This window comes from Myotis yumanensis, unplaced genomic scaffold (assembly GCF_028538775.1).
Source record: "Myotis yumanensis isolate MYYU_CA2020_CCGP unplaced genomic scaffold, mMyoYum1.0.hap1 SCAF_22, whole genome shotgun sequence".
Lineage (NCBI taxonomy): Eukaryota > Metazoa > Chordata > Mammalia > Chiroptera > Vespertilionidae > Myotis > Myotis yumanensis.
Window position 1 is genome coordinate 3,907,332 of NW_027223773.1, and position 20,355 is coordinate 3,927,686.

General features: G+C 53.0%; 1 protein-coding gene across 3 annotated transcripts in view; it reads right to left on the minus strand.

The window, feature by feature from the left end:
- Window positions 1–20,355, minus strand: part of SIPA1L2 (signal induced proliferation associated 1 like 2) — a 103,855-nt gene that overhangs the window by 30,671 nt on the left and 52,829 nt on the right. For all 3 annotated transcript variants that reach the window (XM_070401421.1, XM_070401422.1, XM_070401420.1), the window contains exons 3-9: window positions 16,679–16,812; window positions 16,062–16,250; window positions 14,186–14,360; window positions 12,312–12,415; window positions 5,359–5,516; window positions 2,635–3,211; window positions 580–854 (exon numbers count right to left, since the gene is read on the minus strand). In XM_070401421.1, coding sequence (XP_070257522.1) covers window positions 580–854; window positions 2,635–3,211; window positions 5,359–5,516; window positions 12,312–12,415; window positions 14,186–14,360; window positions 16,062–16,250; window positions 16,679–16,812 — 1,612 coding nt within the window. The remainder of the gene's footprint in view (window positions 1–579; window positions 855–2,634; window positions 3,212–5,358; window positions 5,517–12,311; window positions 12,416–14,185; window positions 14,361–16,061; window positions 16,251–16,678; window positions 16,813–20,355) is intronic.

Genomic DNA, 20,355 nt, shown 5'->3' on the forward strand with positions numbered 1-20,355 from the left:
GCCTACCAGAGCCAGAGGCAGCTTGTCCTTAAATAGCAATCCTTGTCCGGCCAGTGTGGCTCAGTGGTTGGGTGTCCACCTATGAACCAGGAGGTCAGGGTTCGATTCCCAGTCAGGGCACAGGCCCGGATTGTGGGCTCGATCCCCACTGTGGGGCATGCGGGAGGCAGCCGATCCATGATTCTCTCTCATCATGGATGTTTCTATCTCTCTCTCCCTCTCCTTTCCTCTCTGAAATCAATAAAAATATAGTAAAACAAACGAAAACACACAGTCATGCCTCCGTGTTAGGGAAGGGAAGCGCACAAACACTGCATTCAGGGAGGCTGAGCGGTGACACAGCCTCACGTCCAGGTGAGCCAGGGCCGCTCTGCAGCTCGGCGTGATAGCTCAGCTTGTACGTGGTCACTGTCCCGTTAAATTGCTTAGAAAATGACGCTTTATCGTGTACTTTACACTGAGAGCTGTCAGAGCCCTTTTTAAATTGCTCTGATGGCTGACAGCCAGGCGACGTGGTGGGGGAGCCCTGCGCCCGCGTTTTCCCAGGACCCGCAGGAGCAGCGGCCCCGCCGGGCTTACCTCCGGGGCGAGCCATCGCCGTGCGGCTGGATGATGACCACCTTCACGGTCATGGACGTGCGCAGCAGGTCGATCATCTGCTCGTGGGTCAGCGTGGCCACGGCCACCTTGCAGATCTCCACCAGGCGGCTGCCCTGGCGCAGGCCCGCCTTCCAGGCAAAGCCGAAAGGCTCCACGTCCGCGACGATGCCTTCGAAGTTCACGTGGAAGCCGAGCTGGCCCAGCCCGTTCCTCCTCAGGGTCATTTCCACGGTCTCACAGCCTCTGGTCACTATCTGAGGGGATAGGAGACGGTCAGAGACGCGGCTGTGGGGTCCCCGTGTCAGAGGTGCACACACAGGCCTCGTGCCCGCTCCTCCTCAGCCTCACAGTCCTGCCCTCGAACTGTCCACGTGACAGGGACACGTCTCAATCCAAGTTCAGCATCATTAACCATATGGGCATCAGGCGCAAACAATAACAAGAATTACGCAATGGTTTCATTCTGCTTTTTTGTTTTGGTTAACCTCACCCAAGGATATTTTTCCATTGATTTTTAGGGAGAGTGGGAGAGAGAGGGAAAGACAGTGAGAGACATCGAGATGAGAGAAACACATCGACTGGTTGCCTCCAACCAGGGCCAGGGCCCAAGGAGCCTGCAACCAAGGTACATGCCCTTGACTGGAATCGAACCCGGGGCCCTTTGGTCCGCAGGCTGACACCCTATCCACTGAGCCACACCGGCTAGGGCAATGGTTTCATTCTTCAAAGGCAAATCCACCTTGTCACAGGTGTCCTGCCTTTTCTCAGAAGCCCTGACCTTAGGGCTTGTGACCTTAGACGGTCTCTGATGATCCCCCCTCCTTTTTTGTGTCACCTGATTTGGCTCTTAAGCATAGGAACTGCATTGCTCCAGATGGATTGTCCTGGTGCAAAAACGACTCTTTTTTAAATATATTTTTATTGAATCAGAGAGGAAGGGAGAGGGAGAGATAGAAACATCAACGAGGAGAGAGAATCATCGATCATCGATCGGCTGCCTCCTGCACGCCCCACACTGGCATGTGCCCTGACTAGAAATTGAACCAGTGACCTCCTGGCTCACGGGTCAACGCTCAACCACTGAGCCATACCGGCCGGCCAAAACGATGACACGTTTCACCCGTCAAACACTAAAGCCTGTCAGACAACTTCATTCAACTTCAAAATGGCCCAGAGCACTTCCGAGCTAACGCTGAGCGACGTGCCCCCGGATGGGCAGCAGCAGCGGCAGATGCCAGGAAAGCGGGGGGTGCTGGCTCGGCACCAGCCTGGGGACACCTGTTCCTGCCCGAGGACCCTCCCCTGTGGATGGATGCCCTCGCTCGCCTGAGCGCTGAGGCCTCAGCTCTCATGTGCCCGGCCAGCCAGGCTCCCGGCACCTGCCACCAGGGCGGGGTGGGGTGGCGCTCCTTCAGCGGGCCATCTCTTGGGGGCCATGGGCAACCCCAGGCCAAGGCTCGCGGGCTCTGACACCCCGAGAGTATGCAGCAGCATCACAGAAAGGAAACGAAAGAGGCAGTTGCACCCCACTCCGTGCACTACGGCACCAAGGACTGGTCAGGGCCACCCCCAAAGGCCTTCCTGAGAACGGCAGGCCCTGCTTTCCTTCCAATAGGAACGCAACTTCTAGTTCAAATCCCACCTCCTCCTGAGGACGGAGGTGAAGGGCAAGCTTCTCCGGAGTCCCCACTCTGTCTGCTGCTGTCTCCTCCTGCACCTGCCATGTGCCACGCCCCACCTGTCACCTCCGACCTTTGTTCATCTGCTATTTCTTGCTTCTCAACATTTGCAAAGGCGGAAGGATCCTGTTCCCCATTGATCTGGAGTCCCTCACATCCTGACATGGACTCCATCATCACACAACATAGCCATTCATTCCCTGGGCGCCATTCATTCCCTGGGCGCCATTCATTCCCTGGGCACCATTCATTCTCTAGGTGCCATAACCACAGTGGACCGTGCACAGTGGAAGCCAATAGGAATCGGGACTGAAGGCCTCCGGACGTAGGGAATGCGGAACCCGGGGTCACTTACCCCCAGGCGCTGGACCATTTCCCGAATGTCCTCGGGGCAGCCGTCCACCGAAGAGAGAAGGATGCACTCGCCTCTCTCGTAAAACACCTTGATGCTCGTGAGCCCCGACGTCCAGCCGATGACGTCCCGGCAGGAGCAGTTGAAGACCACGTTCTTGGACTCCTTCTCGATCAGCATGACGAACTCGTTGGAGATGCCCAGCAGACACTCGATGTCGGCGGCCTGGCCGAAGTCCCGGGCCACCACGTGCCACATGATGGCCCCCACGCTGAACAGGTGGGCGTCCTTCCGCGGCTTGACCTTCTCCTTCTTCTTGGCGCCCAGCGTGATGAAGCTGAACTTGGCCGAGGGGTCCACGGTGGCCGTGGTGACGAAGTTCTCCGCCAGGTCCTTCAGGTACTCCTGCCGCGTCCGGGTGGCCATGGCGCGGAACTTCTCCGATTTGTGGGCCGCATTCTCCGCGTTGATGACTTTGGCTAAAAGGAAGTCCCGGAACACGGCGGACTTGGGGAAAGTGACGCCTTTGGGGATGGGGGGGCCGAACGGGGGCACGTCTTTTGATCTAGAAACGCCAACGCTGAGGAGGAAAGAGAGGCAAGATGAGCGGTGATGCCGAAACCCCTCCCTTCAGGAACCTGGCACAGACACCCTTTCAGCTGAGCCAGCTATTTGTAGCTTCCTGTCTTCCTCATTTCTGGATAAGTTTTTTTTTAATATACATAGTTTTATTGATGTCCGAGAGGAAGGGAGAGAGATAGAAACATCAATGATGAGAGAGACTCATGGATCGGCTGCCTCCTGCACACCCCACACTGGGGATTGAGCCCCCAACCCGGGCATGTGCCCTGACTGGGAATCGAACCGTGACCTCCTGGTTCATGGATTGACACTTAACCACTGAGCATCCCTGGCCGGGCTGGATATGTTTTTATTTATTTGAGTGGTTTGCACAGCCCTCCTGTCACAGAAAGCATAATGCAGTCCACTCTGCTTATAAGATCTATATTTATACCCCCAAAATTCCTCCCGGGTGATTTAATTAAAATAAAAATCCTGGAAAAAAATAGGTATTACGTCTGTTTAGGGTTTTTTGTGCTAATGAACCCCCTCATGATAGAAGCAATAAACTAAAGATAGAAAGAAACTGAAAAGACTTGTTTGACCTAAAAAACAGCAGCCAATAAAAATCAAACCAAATACAACACAGCCCTCGGCTGAAGTTTCCAATCCATTAGGATGGTTCACTTAAGATTATTTTTCATAATTACCATTCTTAGGGCGAGATCGCGGAAGAATCAGCAATTTACCATGTTTGCACCAACACTGTCTAGTCAAGTAGAAAGTTTATACAGAGCAGATACTACACTTCTTCCTTTTCCTTTTTTTTTTTTTTTTTTTTTTTTAGCATTAGTGAGTGGATCTGAGCATTAGGCCAGCGGTGTTTCGCTCGGTATGTATAAAAATCGGCGTGGGAGGAAGACCAGCAGGTGGCGGGCATGCTGAGCTAGCACACCGCACAGTAGGACCAGAGAATCGCCGGCTCTAACAAGCTGACTGTGAGCGTGGGCATGGGCTGGGGATGTCAACTGGCAACACCTAACGCACAGGCGGGTTTCTCTGCCTTCGGGAGTCCTCACAGGCCCCCGAGGCTCCACCCACACTGCGCCCCGCCTCGGCCCGTCGGCAGTGAACTGGCAGCAACTGTGTTCAGATGACTAAGGGCAGAGCCTTTGAGGGTTGCCAGGCCTCGGACAGTTGCTCTGCATCATTTCTGCTCTTTATCCTTCATAGGTACACATATGTCCTGAAGTAAATATGATTAATCCCACGTTTAAGAGAAGGAAGCAAAGGCTCTGAGAAATAAATAATTCATACCAAGCACCTCAACCTCAGGTCAAAGGCCCACTCTCTTCCCAGAACCCCACAGAAGATCAGCTCTTTCTTAGGAAAGAGTTGCCCAGCCCGGCCGGTGTGGCTCAGTGGTTAAGTGTTGGCCTATGAACCGTGAGGTCCTGGTTCGATTCCCGGTTGGGGCACATGCCCGGGGTGTGGGCTCCATCCTCAGTGCGGGGCGTGCAAGAGGCAGCCGATCCATGATTCTCTCTCATCATTGATGTTTCTCTCTCTTCCCCTTCATCTCTGAAATCAATAAAAATACATTTAAAAAAAAAAAAAAAAGAATTGCCCCTTACTTAGGAGGTAAGAAGAAAAACAGGCCTGGATGGAAACAGCTGGGAATTCTGAGGCCCATGGACAGCTGAGGGAAGTCACCCGGGCCAGGGCAGCTCCAGGTTCCAGCCTGCAGGAGCGCGTGTTCCCAGGAGCCAGGCTGACAAGCAGAGTTTTGCCCCTGTGATAATTTCTCCTCCTCAAGAAGCACTGACCCGGCCACAACCGCCGCCCCCCCCCCTCCCCCCCCCCCCCCCCCCCCCCCGGCCCCAGGCTGGGAGCAGTGACGTTATGGTGCTGGAGGAAGTTTTTAGGGGGGAAAAAAAATCAAGGGAATGTATCATGTATGATTCTGATCTGCTAGGCATTTCATTTTCTTCAAAAATGGGAAGGTAATTATTTCTTACAGAAGAAGCGCCCGCGTGAAGACACTGGGGAATATAATTAGACAACAGGGATAATTATGGGGTTAAAAATAGTAATTGGGATATAAACGATCCGGGGGAGATGCTGTGGAAGTGAGCCGGGGCGGGAGCCGTCGGGGAACCGGCTCACCTGTAGCACACATTCTCGGTGCACGGGTTGTGCACCCTGACGATGACGAAGACGTGTTGAAAGTGGGACCGGATGCTCTTTGGAGTGAAAGGAAGTGCTCCGGGCTCTTGGAAGACAATGGTCACGATGTCATTTCCTATATGCCTTTTCCTCAGGAGCTGCGGGCGGGACAGAGAACACACACACACACGCACACACGCAGTTACACACGAGGTTTTCTGTACAAACAGACTTTGTCAGTGGCACAATGAGCCCATCTTTCAGCAAAGGGAAGTCATTGAGAAGCAGGGTCCTCTGGGGAAGCCAGTTCCTGCCCGGGCCGCAGGACAGGGCCTGGGAGATGCAATCCCACGCTATGTCCTGCTCCTTCAGCTTGCATGCTCTCTCCTTTTACCTTTTATTGATTTCAGAGAAGAAGGAAGAGGGAGAGAGAGAAAAACATCAGTAATGAGAGAGAATTACTGATCGGCTTCCTCCTGCACACCCCACACTGGGGATCGAGCTCACAATCTGGGCATGTGCCCTGACTGGGAATCGAACCCTGACCTCCTGGTTCACAGGTCGACGCTAACCGCTGAACCACGCCGGGCCGGGCTCCTTTTATCTTTTTACCCTAAAACAATACACGTGAGAGATCAATATGCTTTAAGGAATTCCATGGGTTCAGCTCTTTAATTCAGAGGAGGAGACAGAATCCTCACTGTGGCCTCGCTCGCCTGCTCCCACAGTAAGGTTAAGTTTCTGCAACAAAAGTGCACCACCCTGCTACTGTGGTGCTAATATAGTCAAAGTAGCCAACTTCAATTTGGTGTTTTAAGTCTGATTCAGAAACACACAATTCCATCACAGTAACAGCTGGAAACCCAATAGTATGGAATCTTAAAAAGTACAGATGTCGCAGGAGAGGAGGAACCCCAACATTTCAACATGGAACACCTTCACTTCCCACCCCAAGTTTCTCCCAGACAGCTCAGGTCTCTGCTTAGCTATCAGCTCCTCTACAAGGACCGGCCTCTGCAAGCCCAGGCCAGCCTCCCCACACACACCCGGGCCTGCCTCGGAACACACTAAGAGCTGGCGGACTTCTACATCAGGTAAGGATCCCGTGAGGCCGGGGGGCGTCTCAGGGCTTTCTGATTTCCCAGCTTCTAACGGCCTGCCCAGTCCCAGCAGACTCCCACCGCACACTGCTAAATGAATGCACAAAGGAGAGGACTAGCCTGGCTGGTGTGGCTCAGTGGTTGAGAGTCAACCTATGAACCAGGAGGTCACGGTTCGATACTCAGTCGGGACATATGCCCGAGTTGTGGGCTCGACCCCCAGTGTGGGGCGTGCAGGAGGCAGCCGATTCCTGATTCTCTCTCTCATCATTGATGTTTCTCTCTCTCTCCCCCCCTCTCCCATCCTCTCTAAAACCAATAAAAAATATATATTTAAAAAAATACATTATCACGGCCCTAACACTGTGTTGTGACACTGTGACCACCTCGCTCACAGATCCATGCACGGGACCTCGATAGTCCAGGCAAGAAGCGCCCCTGACTGTGTGCTCACCGTGTGTGATCTGCAGTTTTAACAGACCCACTGAGCCTTCCCAAGGTGATGATGTCAGCTCGGGGCCCGGAGGATCTCAGGTAGTAAAGCTCTTTATTAGCAAAAACAAAGCGCCGAGCTTACTCTTCCATTTATTTCTTTGGCACCCACAGAGCAGACATCACTCACTGTGAAGAGCATTCAGTGCAGCTTGTAAAACCTTTAAACCCAGACGCACAAAGCTCTCACCGCCGGGCCCCTGACTCGAGATTTCACACAATGAAGGCCTGGGACGGTGGGAGGAGGTGTTCCCCTTCGCCAGGCTGAGTCACACCTGGGAAAATTCCTATTGAAGTCCCCGCGGTGAAGTTACAAACCCATGAAAGCCATCTCACCGTCGGTGAAGTGTTGAGACATATATGAACCTACATTCATACAAACCCAACGAGTCACCTGTATTATTTTTTTTTAAATGTTGGCTAGATACCGAAGGAAAATGCGTCACTTCGGATGCAGGTAAAAAGTCAGTGACAAACTAGGTCATGGCCACTGTGCTGCCCTTTAGCCCTATGACAGTGGACACAGACAGTAACCACAAAAAAGTTCACGCAGAGAGAAGAAAATGGAAGCAAAAGGTAAGTACCTAAAACAAACTTCCATAGAAAAGCTGAGCCCTGGCCAGTTTGGCTCAGTGGATAGAGCGTCGGCCTGTGCAGACTGAAAGGTCCTGGGTTCAAATCCTGTCAAGGGCACATGCCCAGGTTGCAGGCTTGGTCCCTAGTAGGAGGCGTGCAGGAGGCAGCCGATCAATGATTCTCTCTCATCGTTGATGTTTCTCTCTCTCTCTCTCCCTTCCTCTCGGGAATCAATAAACATATATTTAAAAAAAAATAAAGCAGAGGCTAAGGGAAACTTTAAGGCTAGTTACCTTAACAATAGTCAAATGGCCCTGTCTCTTTCTAAGCGCATTCTTTGTCTTTGTAAAGTGGGCCCAACATGTTTTTAAAAGTCAAGTGAGTTTTTAACCATGGTCACAAAATGCACTTTGTAGAAAAAGTCAAGTGTGTGTGTATGGGGGGCGGGGGGGGTGGGGGGAAGAGTCAAGGAGAGTCATTAGGAAGAATAAAATCTAAAACTCCTTGTAGGAGAATAAAGTCAGAAAAATTAACTCCCTGTCCATTAATAGGAAGCTTGAATTTGATTAGAGACTCAAGCAATATAGCATCTGGAAAGTTAAGCAAAACATTCCTCGCTACTGGCTAGACCTTATCAGACATTGGAGAAGGAATTTCTTGGACTTCTTACAAAAGGTAAGTGGCTTCCCTTGTGATCGGTGCTGGTTTTTTTTAACTGATCAGTGATATTCCGGATAATCAGAGTCTGGAAGGGGAAAGGGAAAGGTGTGACCGCCATAAACAAACGCGGCCCCGCAAACCCTGGGGGGCAGGCCCTGAGCGCCAGGCACTGTTTGCTCGGGAGTCAGGAACAGGAAGTGACACCCACTAGGGCTAACGTCTCCCTTCTCCACGTGACGCTCTCCAGTGCCAAGAGAACCACTCAGGCCCGGCCGGTGTGGCTCAGTGGTTGAGTGTCGACCCAGGAATCGAGAGGTTAGGGTTCGATTCCCTGTCAGGGCACATGCCTGGGTTTCGGGCTCCATCCCCAGTAGGGGACGTGCAGGAGGCAGCCGATCGATGACTCTCTCTCTCATCACAGATGTTTCCATCCCTCTACCCCTCTCCCTTCCTCTCTCTAAAAATCAATAAAAACATATTTTAAAAGATTTTTTAAAAGAGGTTACCCGTGCCAGGCCCCACACTTCCTGCATCTGTTTTAGACACTTAGTTTGCGGGAGAGGTTTCCCTGTCAAAGTGAAGCTTAGAGCCAATTTGTGGGGCTCTTTCCAGGGATGACACCCTGACTGCTCCGCTGAGATCTGTCCGCGGGACCAGCAGAAGGGAAACACCCCGGGGAGAAGGGCCTGTGAAAGGGCCTGACCGCCAACCAGGACCCGAGACCCCAGGACCCAGGAGGAGGGCAGCGCCCCAAGGAGGGCCCCTTAGCACGCCCCGGCCTGGCCAGCTTTTCTTCGTGGGTGTCAGACATTCCAAACACTGAACTCGTTTGCTGTGGTGAGTTCTCTAAAGACTTTTACTGCGTCTCAGAAGCAGCTCTCGGCTTGGTTTATTACAAGAACAAACATAGGGAATTCTGTCTGATGTGGACGAGTCTGGACCAGTTACGCAGTCACAGATGCCGTGGTGCTAATGAGACCGGAGTCACGGGCACAGCTCATGTGGAGGCCAGTTGACCGGGCCAAGTCCGGAGGCCGCCAAATGCAGGCACCAGCCCAGCTGCTCATTTCAGACATGGATGCCCTTGGGATTCACGCAATGTGTGGGCACGGGAGGGGTGGGTGAGGGATACGGGAAGAGTCAGCAGAATCCTTGGTAAATTAGGGAAGCATGTGTTCCATGATTGGATATGGCATCATTTACCTACGAACAGGATATTCTTTTTAAAAAAAATATATTGTTATTGATGTCAGAGAGGAAGGGAGAGGGGGAGAGAGAGAGAAACATTAACAATGAGAGAGAATCATCAATCGGCTGCCTCCTGCATGCGCTCACTGGGGATCTAGCCCGAAACCCGGGTATATGCCCTGACTGGGAACTGAACCAGCGACCTCTTGGTTCCCGGGTTGACGCTCAACCGCTGAGCCACACCCGGCTGGGCCAGAATATTCTGATGACGACACATGATTGGAAAATATTCAATGTCAAAGCAAAAGTAATTTTACAAAATTATTCATAAAAGAGCCCCTTACTTTCTTAACTATTCAGGCCTTGGTTTTTCATAACATCGTTGGGGTTGGGAACAGGAAAATAAAATGCAAATTAAGTCATTTAAATACCAGGCTTTGTATCTAGTCCATTATAAAATAAGTTACTACTACAACTTGCCGAGCTCACTGTACCAGGCACACTTCACGTGCTTATATGTATTAACTCACCTAACTCTAATTATCACTGAGGAAGGTTTCATGATGATCTCAACAGATGCTTAGAGACCCCTTACAATGGTTTGGGTACCATTCTAGGTGCTTAGGGACCCTTCAGTGAAAAAAAGAGCCCCAGCCGGTTTGGCTCAGCGGATAGAGCATCGGCCTGTGGACAGAAGGGTCCCAGGTTCGATTCTGGTCAAGGGCATGAACCTCGGTTGCAGGCTCCTCCCCAGCCGGGGCCCTGGTTGGGGCTCATGCAGGAGGCAACCAATCACTGTATTTCTCTCCCATCCATGTGTCTCTGTCTTTCCCTCTCTCTTCTACTCTCACTAAAAACCAATGGAAAGATATCCTCAGGGTAAGGATTAACAACAAAAAGAGAGAGATAAACATCTGTCTTGAGGGAGAGGGAGGGTGGAGAGGAAAGGAAAGCCTGGAAAAGCTGGCCCAAGGTCATGAGCTAGTAGCCTGAACTCCTACCCAGGAAGTCTGGCTCCGGAGTTCTTGCTCTTAACAACTCCATTCTTCTGCAGGAGCCTTTTCTTAGCGGAGAAGGAAGCCACAAAGAGGAACCGAAAGTCACAGGCCCCACACCGTGTTTCCAAACCGGGGGCCGGGGGGGGGGGGGGGGGCGCGGTTCTCAGAGACATAGCCTTTTTCCCCTCCGAGCCTGGGGCTACCCTCCAATCCTTCCCAAACCAGCACTCCAGGGCTGGAAACCCAGACCATGTCCTCATCCCCTAATAATCACCAGCTCTCGCCACCTCCCACGCCTCGCTCATGCCCTCCGCCTGATGCGTGTTTGCCCCCGGGGTGTAGAGTACACAGTGGTCCCCCTGATCCGAAGTCTGCTTTCCATGGCTTCTGCCACCCGCAGTCAACCACAGTCTGAAAATACTAAATGGAAAATTCCAGAAATGAACAATTCATAAGTTATCAATGCGCCCTGTTCTGGGTAGCGTGATGAAATCTCCCGCTGTCCCGTTCTGTCCCCCAAGATGTAAATCGTGTCTTTGTCCGGCATCTGCACGCGATGCATACAGCACAGCTCTGAGGGGCAGTGGTCACATACCTTCCATCACGGCGGATGGTTATAACCGGGCTATTTCATTATTAGGCATTGCTGTTCGTCTCTTACTGCCCTGAACTTATAACTTAAACTTTATCATAGGTATGTATGTGGAGGGGAAAAAAGTAGCATACATAGGGTTTGGTACTATCTGTGGTTTCAGGCATCCACTGGGGGACGACTATAGATCTCCAGGGATCCACATAAGGATCATACATATTCCATGTGCGGGAAGAGCAAGTAAAAAAACAAAGCAGTTTTGACAGTTTCCCACCTCTAGCTCATCAGCATAAGTTATCCCGTGTCACAGATTCTCACTCAAGTTTTAAAAAAAGGTAACCAAACAGCTCTTTAGGCTATGGAATTGGTAATGTATTGTCTAACACACAGGGATACATACATCTATTTTTATTCTATTTATTTATTTTAAATCTCCAGTCTGGGAAGTTTAAAACACCCATCCACCCCACCATCTCCCATCCCCCATCCCTCCATACACATTTTCTATGTGTAGGACTTTTTAAGGATAGTTTCACCGAAAAAAAAAGGAAAAAAGAGGGGCAGGTCCCAGGAACTCATAAACTGCAGGTGTGAATGGCTGTACAACACCGGGCACAGGGGGCGGGGGGCCGGGGATGAGTTCCGGGAACAGTCAAGCCAAGCAGACGTCACACACAGAGGCGGCCCGATGAGAGTGACGGGCTGATCCTGTTTGGAGCCCAAGGACTCCAGCGAGTAGAGAGCTGGAGGGCTCGGTGGCTGAATGCGGAGGGCCGGGCTCAAAGGCACTGGCTCCCTGCATGAGGTACTGACGTGCAGACAGATGGCCGTGGCCTGAGGAAGCGCCATCGGAGCGACCACTCACCCTGTTTATCACTAAGTGATTCAGCGGCACCTGGGACAGTGCGCTGATCTGAGTCAGCGTCTTCCCATCCAGTGAATCCTCTTTATGCAAATAAACCACCCAGCCCAGCTGGTGTGGCTCAATGGTTGAGCGCTGACCTATGAACCAGGAGGCCATGGTGCGATTCCCGGTCAGGGCACAGGCCCGGGTTGCGGGCTCGATCCCCAGTGTGGGGCGTGCAGGAGGCAGCCGATCCATGATCCTCTCTCATCACTGATGACTCTCTCTCTCTCCCTCTCCCTTCCTCTCTGAAATCAACAAAAATATATTAAAAACAAACAAAACATCTGCAATAATAATCCTTTTAAAGCCCAAATGATTCAAGAGTCAACGATTCTGAATGCCTTTCAAGAAAAACCCAATAATTCTCTGCAGATTCCACGGCGTGAACCGCCCCCCGGGGCTGGGCTGGCTGCGGTGTGAGCGGCGAAGGGGGCACGTACCTGCTGTCTGTTCTTGGGCATGTGCGGCAGCATGGTGGACACGTGGAACATGAGCTCGTAGTCTTTGTACGTGGTGTAGAGGGAGTGCGTCCCCGTAGAGTCGGCTAGAGACAGACAATTACAGAAACAAGTCAGGCAACTGGAAAGTGAGCGCTTGGACACTGAGAACGTCATCCTGACAGAAGGCGATTCCACTGGAGAAACAAACCACTCAACTACGCACAATGGCATCTTGATGGTCCCCCGCCCTCTCGCACCTGCTGTGTCTGCTGCTCTCCCAGCAGGTCTGCAGCCCGCCCTGCTCTCACCACGTGCCTCTGAGCCCTCGGCTCCCCCGAGGAGCAGTCACTCTTGCCCATCCTGCGAGCGTGTGCGTGTTTCCTGCCAATTCTTAGCTAGAACCCGGGCAAACCAAGGACATCTCAAGGCGGCAGGCCAGCGCCTCAAGGCGTGGGTGGTGGTTTGTGGGTAAGAGGAGCTTGCCAAGAAAAAAAGAAAATCAGAAAAGGCCTCACTGAACTTCATTAAAACATGTGGATATGCACAGTGGGGGTCTAAATGATTTCCTTATCTTCATGCATCTGAGGCGAGAGCAACATGCATTCAACGTAACAGCCCAACTCCTACTCCAGCGAGTGTGGAGGTCACACAGGGGCCCACACGTGAGCTAACACGGCTCCAGGTCCTGTGATCTGTCCTCTCCGTGACCTTCAAACCCAGACCTGGTGACAGGGGTATGAAGACCTGGCACCGCCCTGAGGTAGGGAGTCCCGGTTAATGGATGCTGGAGGCAGGGAGCTAGAGGCCCTAGGCCACCTGGTCCCAATGCCAGCTTGCTGCCGCCCCCACTCATCCCTAGGGAGCGGGCTGGCCGCCTTCCCAGACCCTGCCCTTCAGACTCTACTTGCTCCTCTCTCATGAAAAGGACAAGCAATCCACTGCTTGGTAAGAAGCAGAATTTTCCAGAATATACCCAATTCCTCTGCCTGGTATGGTAGCTGCACAGCAACCCAATAGCAGCATAAGCACGTGGCCCGAATATTTAGAATATTCTACATCGGATGACCTAACTCAGTGGTTCTCAACCTTCCCCATGCCGCGACCCTTTAAATACAGCTCCTCATGTTGTGACCCAACCATAAAATTATTTTTGTTGCTACTTCATCACTGTAATGTTGCTACTGTTATGAACCGTCATGTAAATATCTAATATGTAGGATGTATTCTCATTGTTACACATTGAACATAATGAAAGCATAGTGATGAATCACAAACACAATATGTAATTATAGATGTGTTTTCCGATGGTCTTAGGCGACCCCTGTGAAAGGGTCATTCGACCCCCGAAGGGGTCGCGACCCACAGGTTGAGAACCGCTGATCTAACTGAGGATTCGAGACAAATCGCACATTAGTGGACAGAAACCCGAGTTTTCAATCGGCCCGTCCACCTGGCACCCGAGGCGCCTGATGAAGGTCCTTGAAGAACAGGATCATCGGCTTTTCCATCGCAGCTCTGACTCCCTAGTTAACATCGTGAAACCACAACGGGACCGTGTTCATATGTCGACTGTCAGAAACGAGCGGAGCGCTCATCCTTGGTGAGCCAGAGCAGGGAGTGGGTTAAAAGGAAGAAGAAAATAGGAAAAGGTTCTCCCTGCTGGCATGACAGAGGAAGAGCTGGCCCCTGAGGTGTGAGAAACATACACCTGGAGAAAGGTGCGTCCCACGCATGTCGGAGGAAATCTACACTTGACCCCAAACCAGCTGGCCCGGCAGCTCCTGGGGTCCAGGCCAGAGGGCACGTGACCGCTGGCGTAGGTTTCCGGGGCGGCCCCCCTGGGAGAATGAGACACACGCCGCCATGAAGCTTACTTTTATTGTCCAGCTGAGCCCGGTACTTGCTGAACCCTTTGAGCCGCACGCGCTGGCCCAGCAGGTCGAGGAATTCCTCGAAGGCCGGGCCGGCCGTCTCGTTATTGTACATCTCCTCCTCCGTGCCCTGGCCGGCCCTGCAGTACAGGATCCCGATCTTGTGCTGGAAGCTCAGCTGAAAGGGGAAAGCAGTGCGGTTACTCATCACGGAGCTCAGACATGCTGACTCCCAGGAAGACGAAAATGGTAGAAGCTGAGCCTTCAGCCCTCAGGAAGCCTGCGGGACGGGGCCCTTGAGCAAATGAGCAAAAGAAGAAGTAATGGTGTGACCCCGGCTGGTGCGGCTCAGTGGTTGAGAGTCAACCTATGAATCAGGAGGTCATGGTTCCATTCCTGGTCAAGGGCACATGCCCGGGTTGCAGGCTCGATCCCCAGTGTGGGGCGTGCAGGAGGCAGCCGATCCATGATTCTCCCTCATCACTGACGTTTCTATCTCTCTCTCCCTCTCCTTCATCTCGGAAATAAATAAAAATATTTTTTTTTAAAAAGAAGCAGCAGCAGCAAATGTGGTTGTACAAACGGCCCCAAACCCAGGAACCCCGAAATACACGGAAGAAAAGGCAGCAACCCTGAGGAATTATGTAAGGCATGGCCGAGTGGGGTCCGCTAAGTTTCCAAAATGAACGGAATTAACTACTCAAGCATCTACTCCAAACTGTAACTGGAAATCCTTCATCCTGCACCCGCCACAGATTAACGAGCGTTATCTTCCCAGTCGGGGAGGAAAAAAGGCCACAGACTTTTAAAAGCTTTCTGTCGCTGGCTCCTAACGTTCCCTTTTTGTTGTGATTTGAACCATCATAAAAATATGAAATATGAAAGGCTGCAGTAAGAAAACAAATCAAACGAAGGCCAGGGAAGGCCAGCGTCCCAGTGGGCACTGTGATATATGCATATAAACAGAAAACTGTTTGGTTTCCATAAAAGTGACTCTGCCCGCGCAATTAAAGTCATTTCTACATTTCGACTATCTTGCAAAGAAAACATCTGTTAAATATACAAAGGCCGCGAGGAATGTTAATAGCGATTGAAGAGTTCCGGCTGTAACCCTATCCCGGGCACTCCCGCGCGGGTGGGAGCGCAGGGCGGCTTTCTCCCAGGCTGGGGGGGAAACGGATCCGTCTTTAGAGCCTCTGATTCTCCCCAAAGAGGGACCCCTTCTCCCTGGCGGTATCAGAGCACTCAATCTCCCTCGCAGCAACCTGAGCCTCAGAAACTGACAGATCAGCAGACGCGCCCGATTCTCTCCAGCCGTCAATCCGTAACGCGCTCGCTTTTATTCCCTCGCTGGGCAAGAGAGCGGCGGATCAGAATTCATGGCTGACTCGATCAGTGAAACGAGGCAAAATGAGACTCGACTCCGTTACCTAACGACGCCAGACAAACCGGGAGAGTAGGGGGGACACTCAGGGGCGGTGAAGGCCGGGAGGAGGGGGGGCGATGCGGACTGGAAGGGGGCGATGGGGGGGAAATAGGGGACATCTGTAATACTTTCAACAATAAGATTAAAAAAATAAAAATCCCAGGTCAGCCGTGCGCACGCTCGCTGGGACACACCCGACCTGGTAGAAGCCCGCAGGGCACGGCTCAGCAGGTGCTACACGACGAAGGCAGCATGTGTGTGAACCCAGAGAGAGGCATTCTGGGAAAAAGCAGCGAGAAAAGGAGTCCAGGTGCCAGAAAGAAACGATCCGAAAGGAAAGGTGGATGGGAAACGCCAAAGCATTGAGAGACAGACCCCCCCTCGGCCTCACAGGACACCCCCCGCCCCCCGGCCTCACAGGACACGCATCCCCTGGCCTCACAGGACACGCACCCCTTGCTCGTCGAGCTTGAGCAGCTGCTCGGGGACCCGGGGGGAGCTGGCGGCCTGCCGCAGGCACTGGATGTTCAGCTCGGGGATGACGTACTCCAGCACCTCCTTGAGGGGCAGGCCCCGCGCTGTGCCGTGCCGGGCCGTGGAGGGCACCGCGTCTTCCAAAATCGCTCCTCTCAGCGTTGTGAGCTGCAGGGGCGACACACGAGACCTCAGTTAATCTTTCTTTAAAATATATTTTTATGGATTTCAGAGAGGAAGGGAGAGGGAGAGAGAGAGAGAGAGAAACATCAATGATGAGAGGGAATCATGGATCGGCTGCCTCCTGCATGCCCCCCACTGGGGATGGAGCCCACAACCCGGGCCTGTGCCCTGACTGGAAATCGAACCATGATCTCCTGGTGCAGGGGTCGATGCCCAACCACTGAGCCACGCCGGCCGGGCCATCCATGGCAGGTTTTCAATTTTATTTTTTTAAATAAAAAGGTGCGGCCCTTTCAATGATCTGAAAGGTTGTAACAGTTCTCATTAAGAAACCAAGGCGATACTTTTCTGAAACAACCGAACGTGTGGCATCCCAGGCTCGGCCCAGGACTGTGGCCACGGGGCACCGTTACCTCGCTGGTCCTGAACGCCACCCGGTAGTTGAACTGCGACGCCTCCTTCTCCTTGGCGTCCTCCACCTTCTCCCTCCGGATGCTGACGGCCACGGGCCCCAGGTGCTCGTCGATCCCAAAGTAGTTCTGGTGCTCTGCGAGGGAACAGCGTGTGGTCAGAGGACGGGGCAGGGCGCCTCGAGGCTGGAGCGCCCACTCCGAGAAACCACAGGCCTCGGGGACACCGCCCCCCAAATGAGTGTGATCACACCTGGTTTCCAAACCCGATGTGCTTCACATGTCATTTTCTTTTCCTTTTTTAAAAAAATATATTTTTATTGATTTCAGAGAGGAAGAGAGAGGGAGAGAGAGATAGAAACATCAATGATGAGAGAGAACCATGGATTGGCTGCCTCCTGCACGCCCCACACTGGGGACGGAGCCCACAACCCGGGCATGTTCCCTGACCGGGAATCGAACGGTGACCTCCCGGTTCATAGGTCGATGCTCAACCACTGAGCTATGCTGGCTGGGCTCATTTTATTTCTTTACTGGGACAAACAGTGAAATCAGAGTGGGGTCTCACAAAGACAAGGGAGGCAGGTTCTGACAAGCTGCTGGGTGCCCTGCGAGACCTGCTTACTTGACCAGCAGCAAAACACAGGAAGTTTCTCAGTGAACGGCCACATCAAGCGTGAATTCCTCTTCCCAGGGAAGCCCAGTGCTCAGGCTCCTAGAGGGTACAGTCCTGGGCACGTTCCTAGAAGGCTGCGGGGTGGGAACCGTGGCCTCCCCATCACAGGAGGGGGGGGGCAGCCCACCAGCCCGAGCATTTCCCACGGCGGTCACAGGGATCGGACAACAAGCCACCAGGCTGCCAGTCGCGTGTGGTTGGGCAGGGCCTCCCTGCTAAGGGCCCTGGACATCAATGGGGCTCTGCTTACGGAGGCGAGATGGCCGGGCAGAGGGGGAGGCCTGAGTCGATGTGTCCGCTCGGGGAGGAACTTGCATCTTAGGACAGTCCTCCTGTTAGGAATAGCACTCAGTTCCCCCGATTGAATGTAATAGGGTCCAACGCCCTATTAATGTTCTTCAGTGACTGTATGAAACCAGGAGGAGGAAAAAGAAGCCACCAGGCGTGAAATCGAAAGCAAGGTGGCCTGTACCCGCCGCAGGGGGGTCCCTGGGTCTGTGAGGTGCACCCCACCCGAGGTGGCCCGTTAGCGAGACTTAAGTGAGCGGGAAACCCTTTCCCAGACTGCTTTCCCCGGGTTCGCTCAGCTTTGCCTCTTTTCATCTGTTAGCTATTAGAATAAAGCAGCACCTTTCCGACCCTGCACCAGCAGCGTGCGCAATGGTTTCTTGGGAGAGAAGTTTACTTAGGAGCCACCTGGGCGCCCGGAAGATGCGTGCTCGGTGCTGGGCACTCGTGGTGCTGGGTCCCCTAGAGGAGGTGTTTTTATTTGATCCCATTTTATAGGTAATGAACTGAGGCCCAAAGCCAGGACTTGTCCCCCACGGAGCTGGCACGTGAACCCAGGAGCCGGACTTTTCAGAACAGTCTGCACGTTTCCTCAAGTGAGGCCGCCTCGCCCGCCAGCCACAGGCCCCGACCACCGTGAGGGTGAGGGACGCTCCTGCCGACTGCAGCCAGCAGCGCCCCAGCCACAAGGCAGAACGTGGGTGCCAATAAGGGTGAGAGGAAAGCCCGGCCGGCGTGGCTCAGTGGTTGAGCTTCGACCTATGAGGATATCAGGGCTCCATTCCCGGTCAGGGCACATGCCCGGGTTGCAGGCTCGATCCCTAGTGTGGGGCGTGCAGGAGGCAGCCGATCCATGCGTCTCTCCCATCACTGATGTCTCTCCCTCTCCCTTCCTTTCTGAAATCAATACAAATATATTTTAAAAAACAACAAGAATTTCAACCTGCCTACATCCCTGAAATCTTGTGGAAAGAGGATGGGAAGGAGGAATCAACGTTCTCACGCTGGCATAGCTTTGTAAGAAACAGATAAGAAAGCCAGTGGCGGGAGCAGGAAAGAACCACAACACAGGCCTCTGAAGCAGCGGGCAGCGGGGAGAGAGGTGGCTAAACCACGGCCGTCTCGACCCACGCACACCCAGATCTGCCCGTGAAACCAATTCGGCTCCCCTACAAAGGGTTCTGAAAGATCTGCACTTCTTTTCTCAGGCTCGTTAATAGAAAATCCCAAGAAGAGATGAGTCAGGCACTGGGCCTTCAGAGCGCGCGGGGACCCCAGCACCGGCGGCATGTGACAGCCACGGCGGCTGAGCCAGCAGGTTTCGGGGGAATTCCTCGGAATGTCTGTGCATTTCCGGGAGGAGAAGACAGAGAGGAGATGGTAAAGCGTAACAATTCCCCTGCCTGGAGGTGCTGAGGACAACTCTCACGGCGGAGCAGGAGGGGTACGGAAAGGACCGTGCGAAATGGACCCTTCTTCCATCTGACTCTATTGAAAACACAGGGGAGCCGGCTGCTCACAGGAATTCAGGGACAGTTCAATGACGTAACAGCACTGTAGTGCTGGCCTTTTAAGAACTGGGTATGACTTCTTTTCTCTTCTTATTTTAAAGATTCTCAACGTAACATTCCTGACTTACACTAAAAAACGTTCACAAGCTGTTTTTAAGTGGTTGGTTTACAGAAAAGCTGCAACGATTGTCAAGGCCTCCTCCCCCCTCACCCGGTCGCCCAGTGGTTAGCACTTCACATCACGCTGGCAATTTTGTTCAATTCATGGACCCGCACTGACACGTCACTACCAATGAACTCCGAACTTTATCCGGGGTCCCTAGCTTTTCCCCAAGGCCCTTTTCTCTCCCGGCTACGGGGTGCCGGCTGCTCAGACCTCCCTGGTTTCCGGTGACCTTGGCCGTCCTGAGGGCTGAGCGGGGATCTTGTAGGATGCCCCTCAGCTGGGATTTGCCTAACGTTCTCCCTAATCAGACTGAGGTTCCCATCGTATCTAACCCTGTGAGCGCACTTACAGGCGTGGAGGGAAACTAACGCTGTCTGTCACGCTGATCATATGGTTCTTTCAACAATAATTTAACTCTTCCAATGCATCCCACAGCCCAGGAGGGGCTGTGAACGTGTACAGCTGGAGAGGTGAAGCAGAGGTGCGGGGAAAGCACAGGAAAGGCTAGAGGGAAAACCGGACAACTATCTACTGGAAACAGCGGGAGAGATTGTCCAGAGGAATCGGAGAGGGACAGAGTGAATCGGGGAAGTCGTCTTAAAAAGCGTCAATCTCGCCCGGCTGGCGTGGCTCAGTGGGTGAGGGTCGACCTAGGAACCAGGAGGTCACGGTCTGATTCCCGGTCAGGGCACAGGCCCGGGTTGCAGGCTCGATCCCCAGTGTGGAGCGTGCCGATGAATGATTCCCTCTCATCACTGATGTTTCTCTCTCTCTCTCCCTCTCCCTCTCTGAAATCACTGAAAATATATTTACCAAAAGAAAGCGCAAATCTCCATCAAGTCTAACACTGTGATGCTCACAAACTGGCCCAGAGGAAGAAAGAGGCCTTTGCACATGGGGGATCACAGATCAGCAAAGGCAGGAGACGGGGGTGTCTAGAGAGGAGACTGGTCTAGAGCGACAGGAACCAGCCGTGGACAGCGGGCCCTGGAGGAAGGTGCCGCGTCCCTGGTCCCTCCCAAGCGGCCCTGAAGGATGC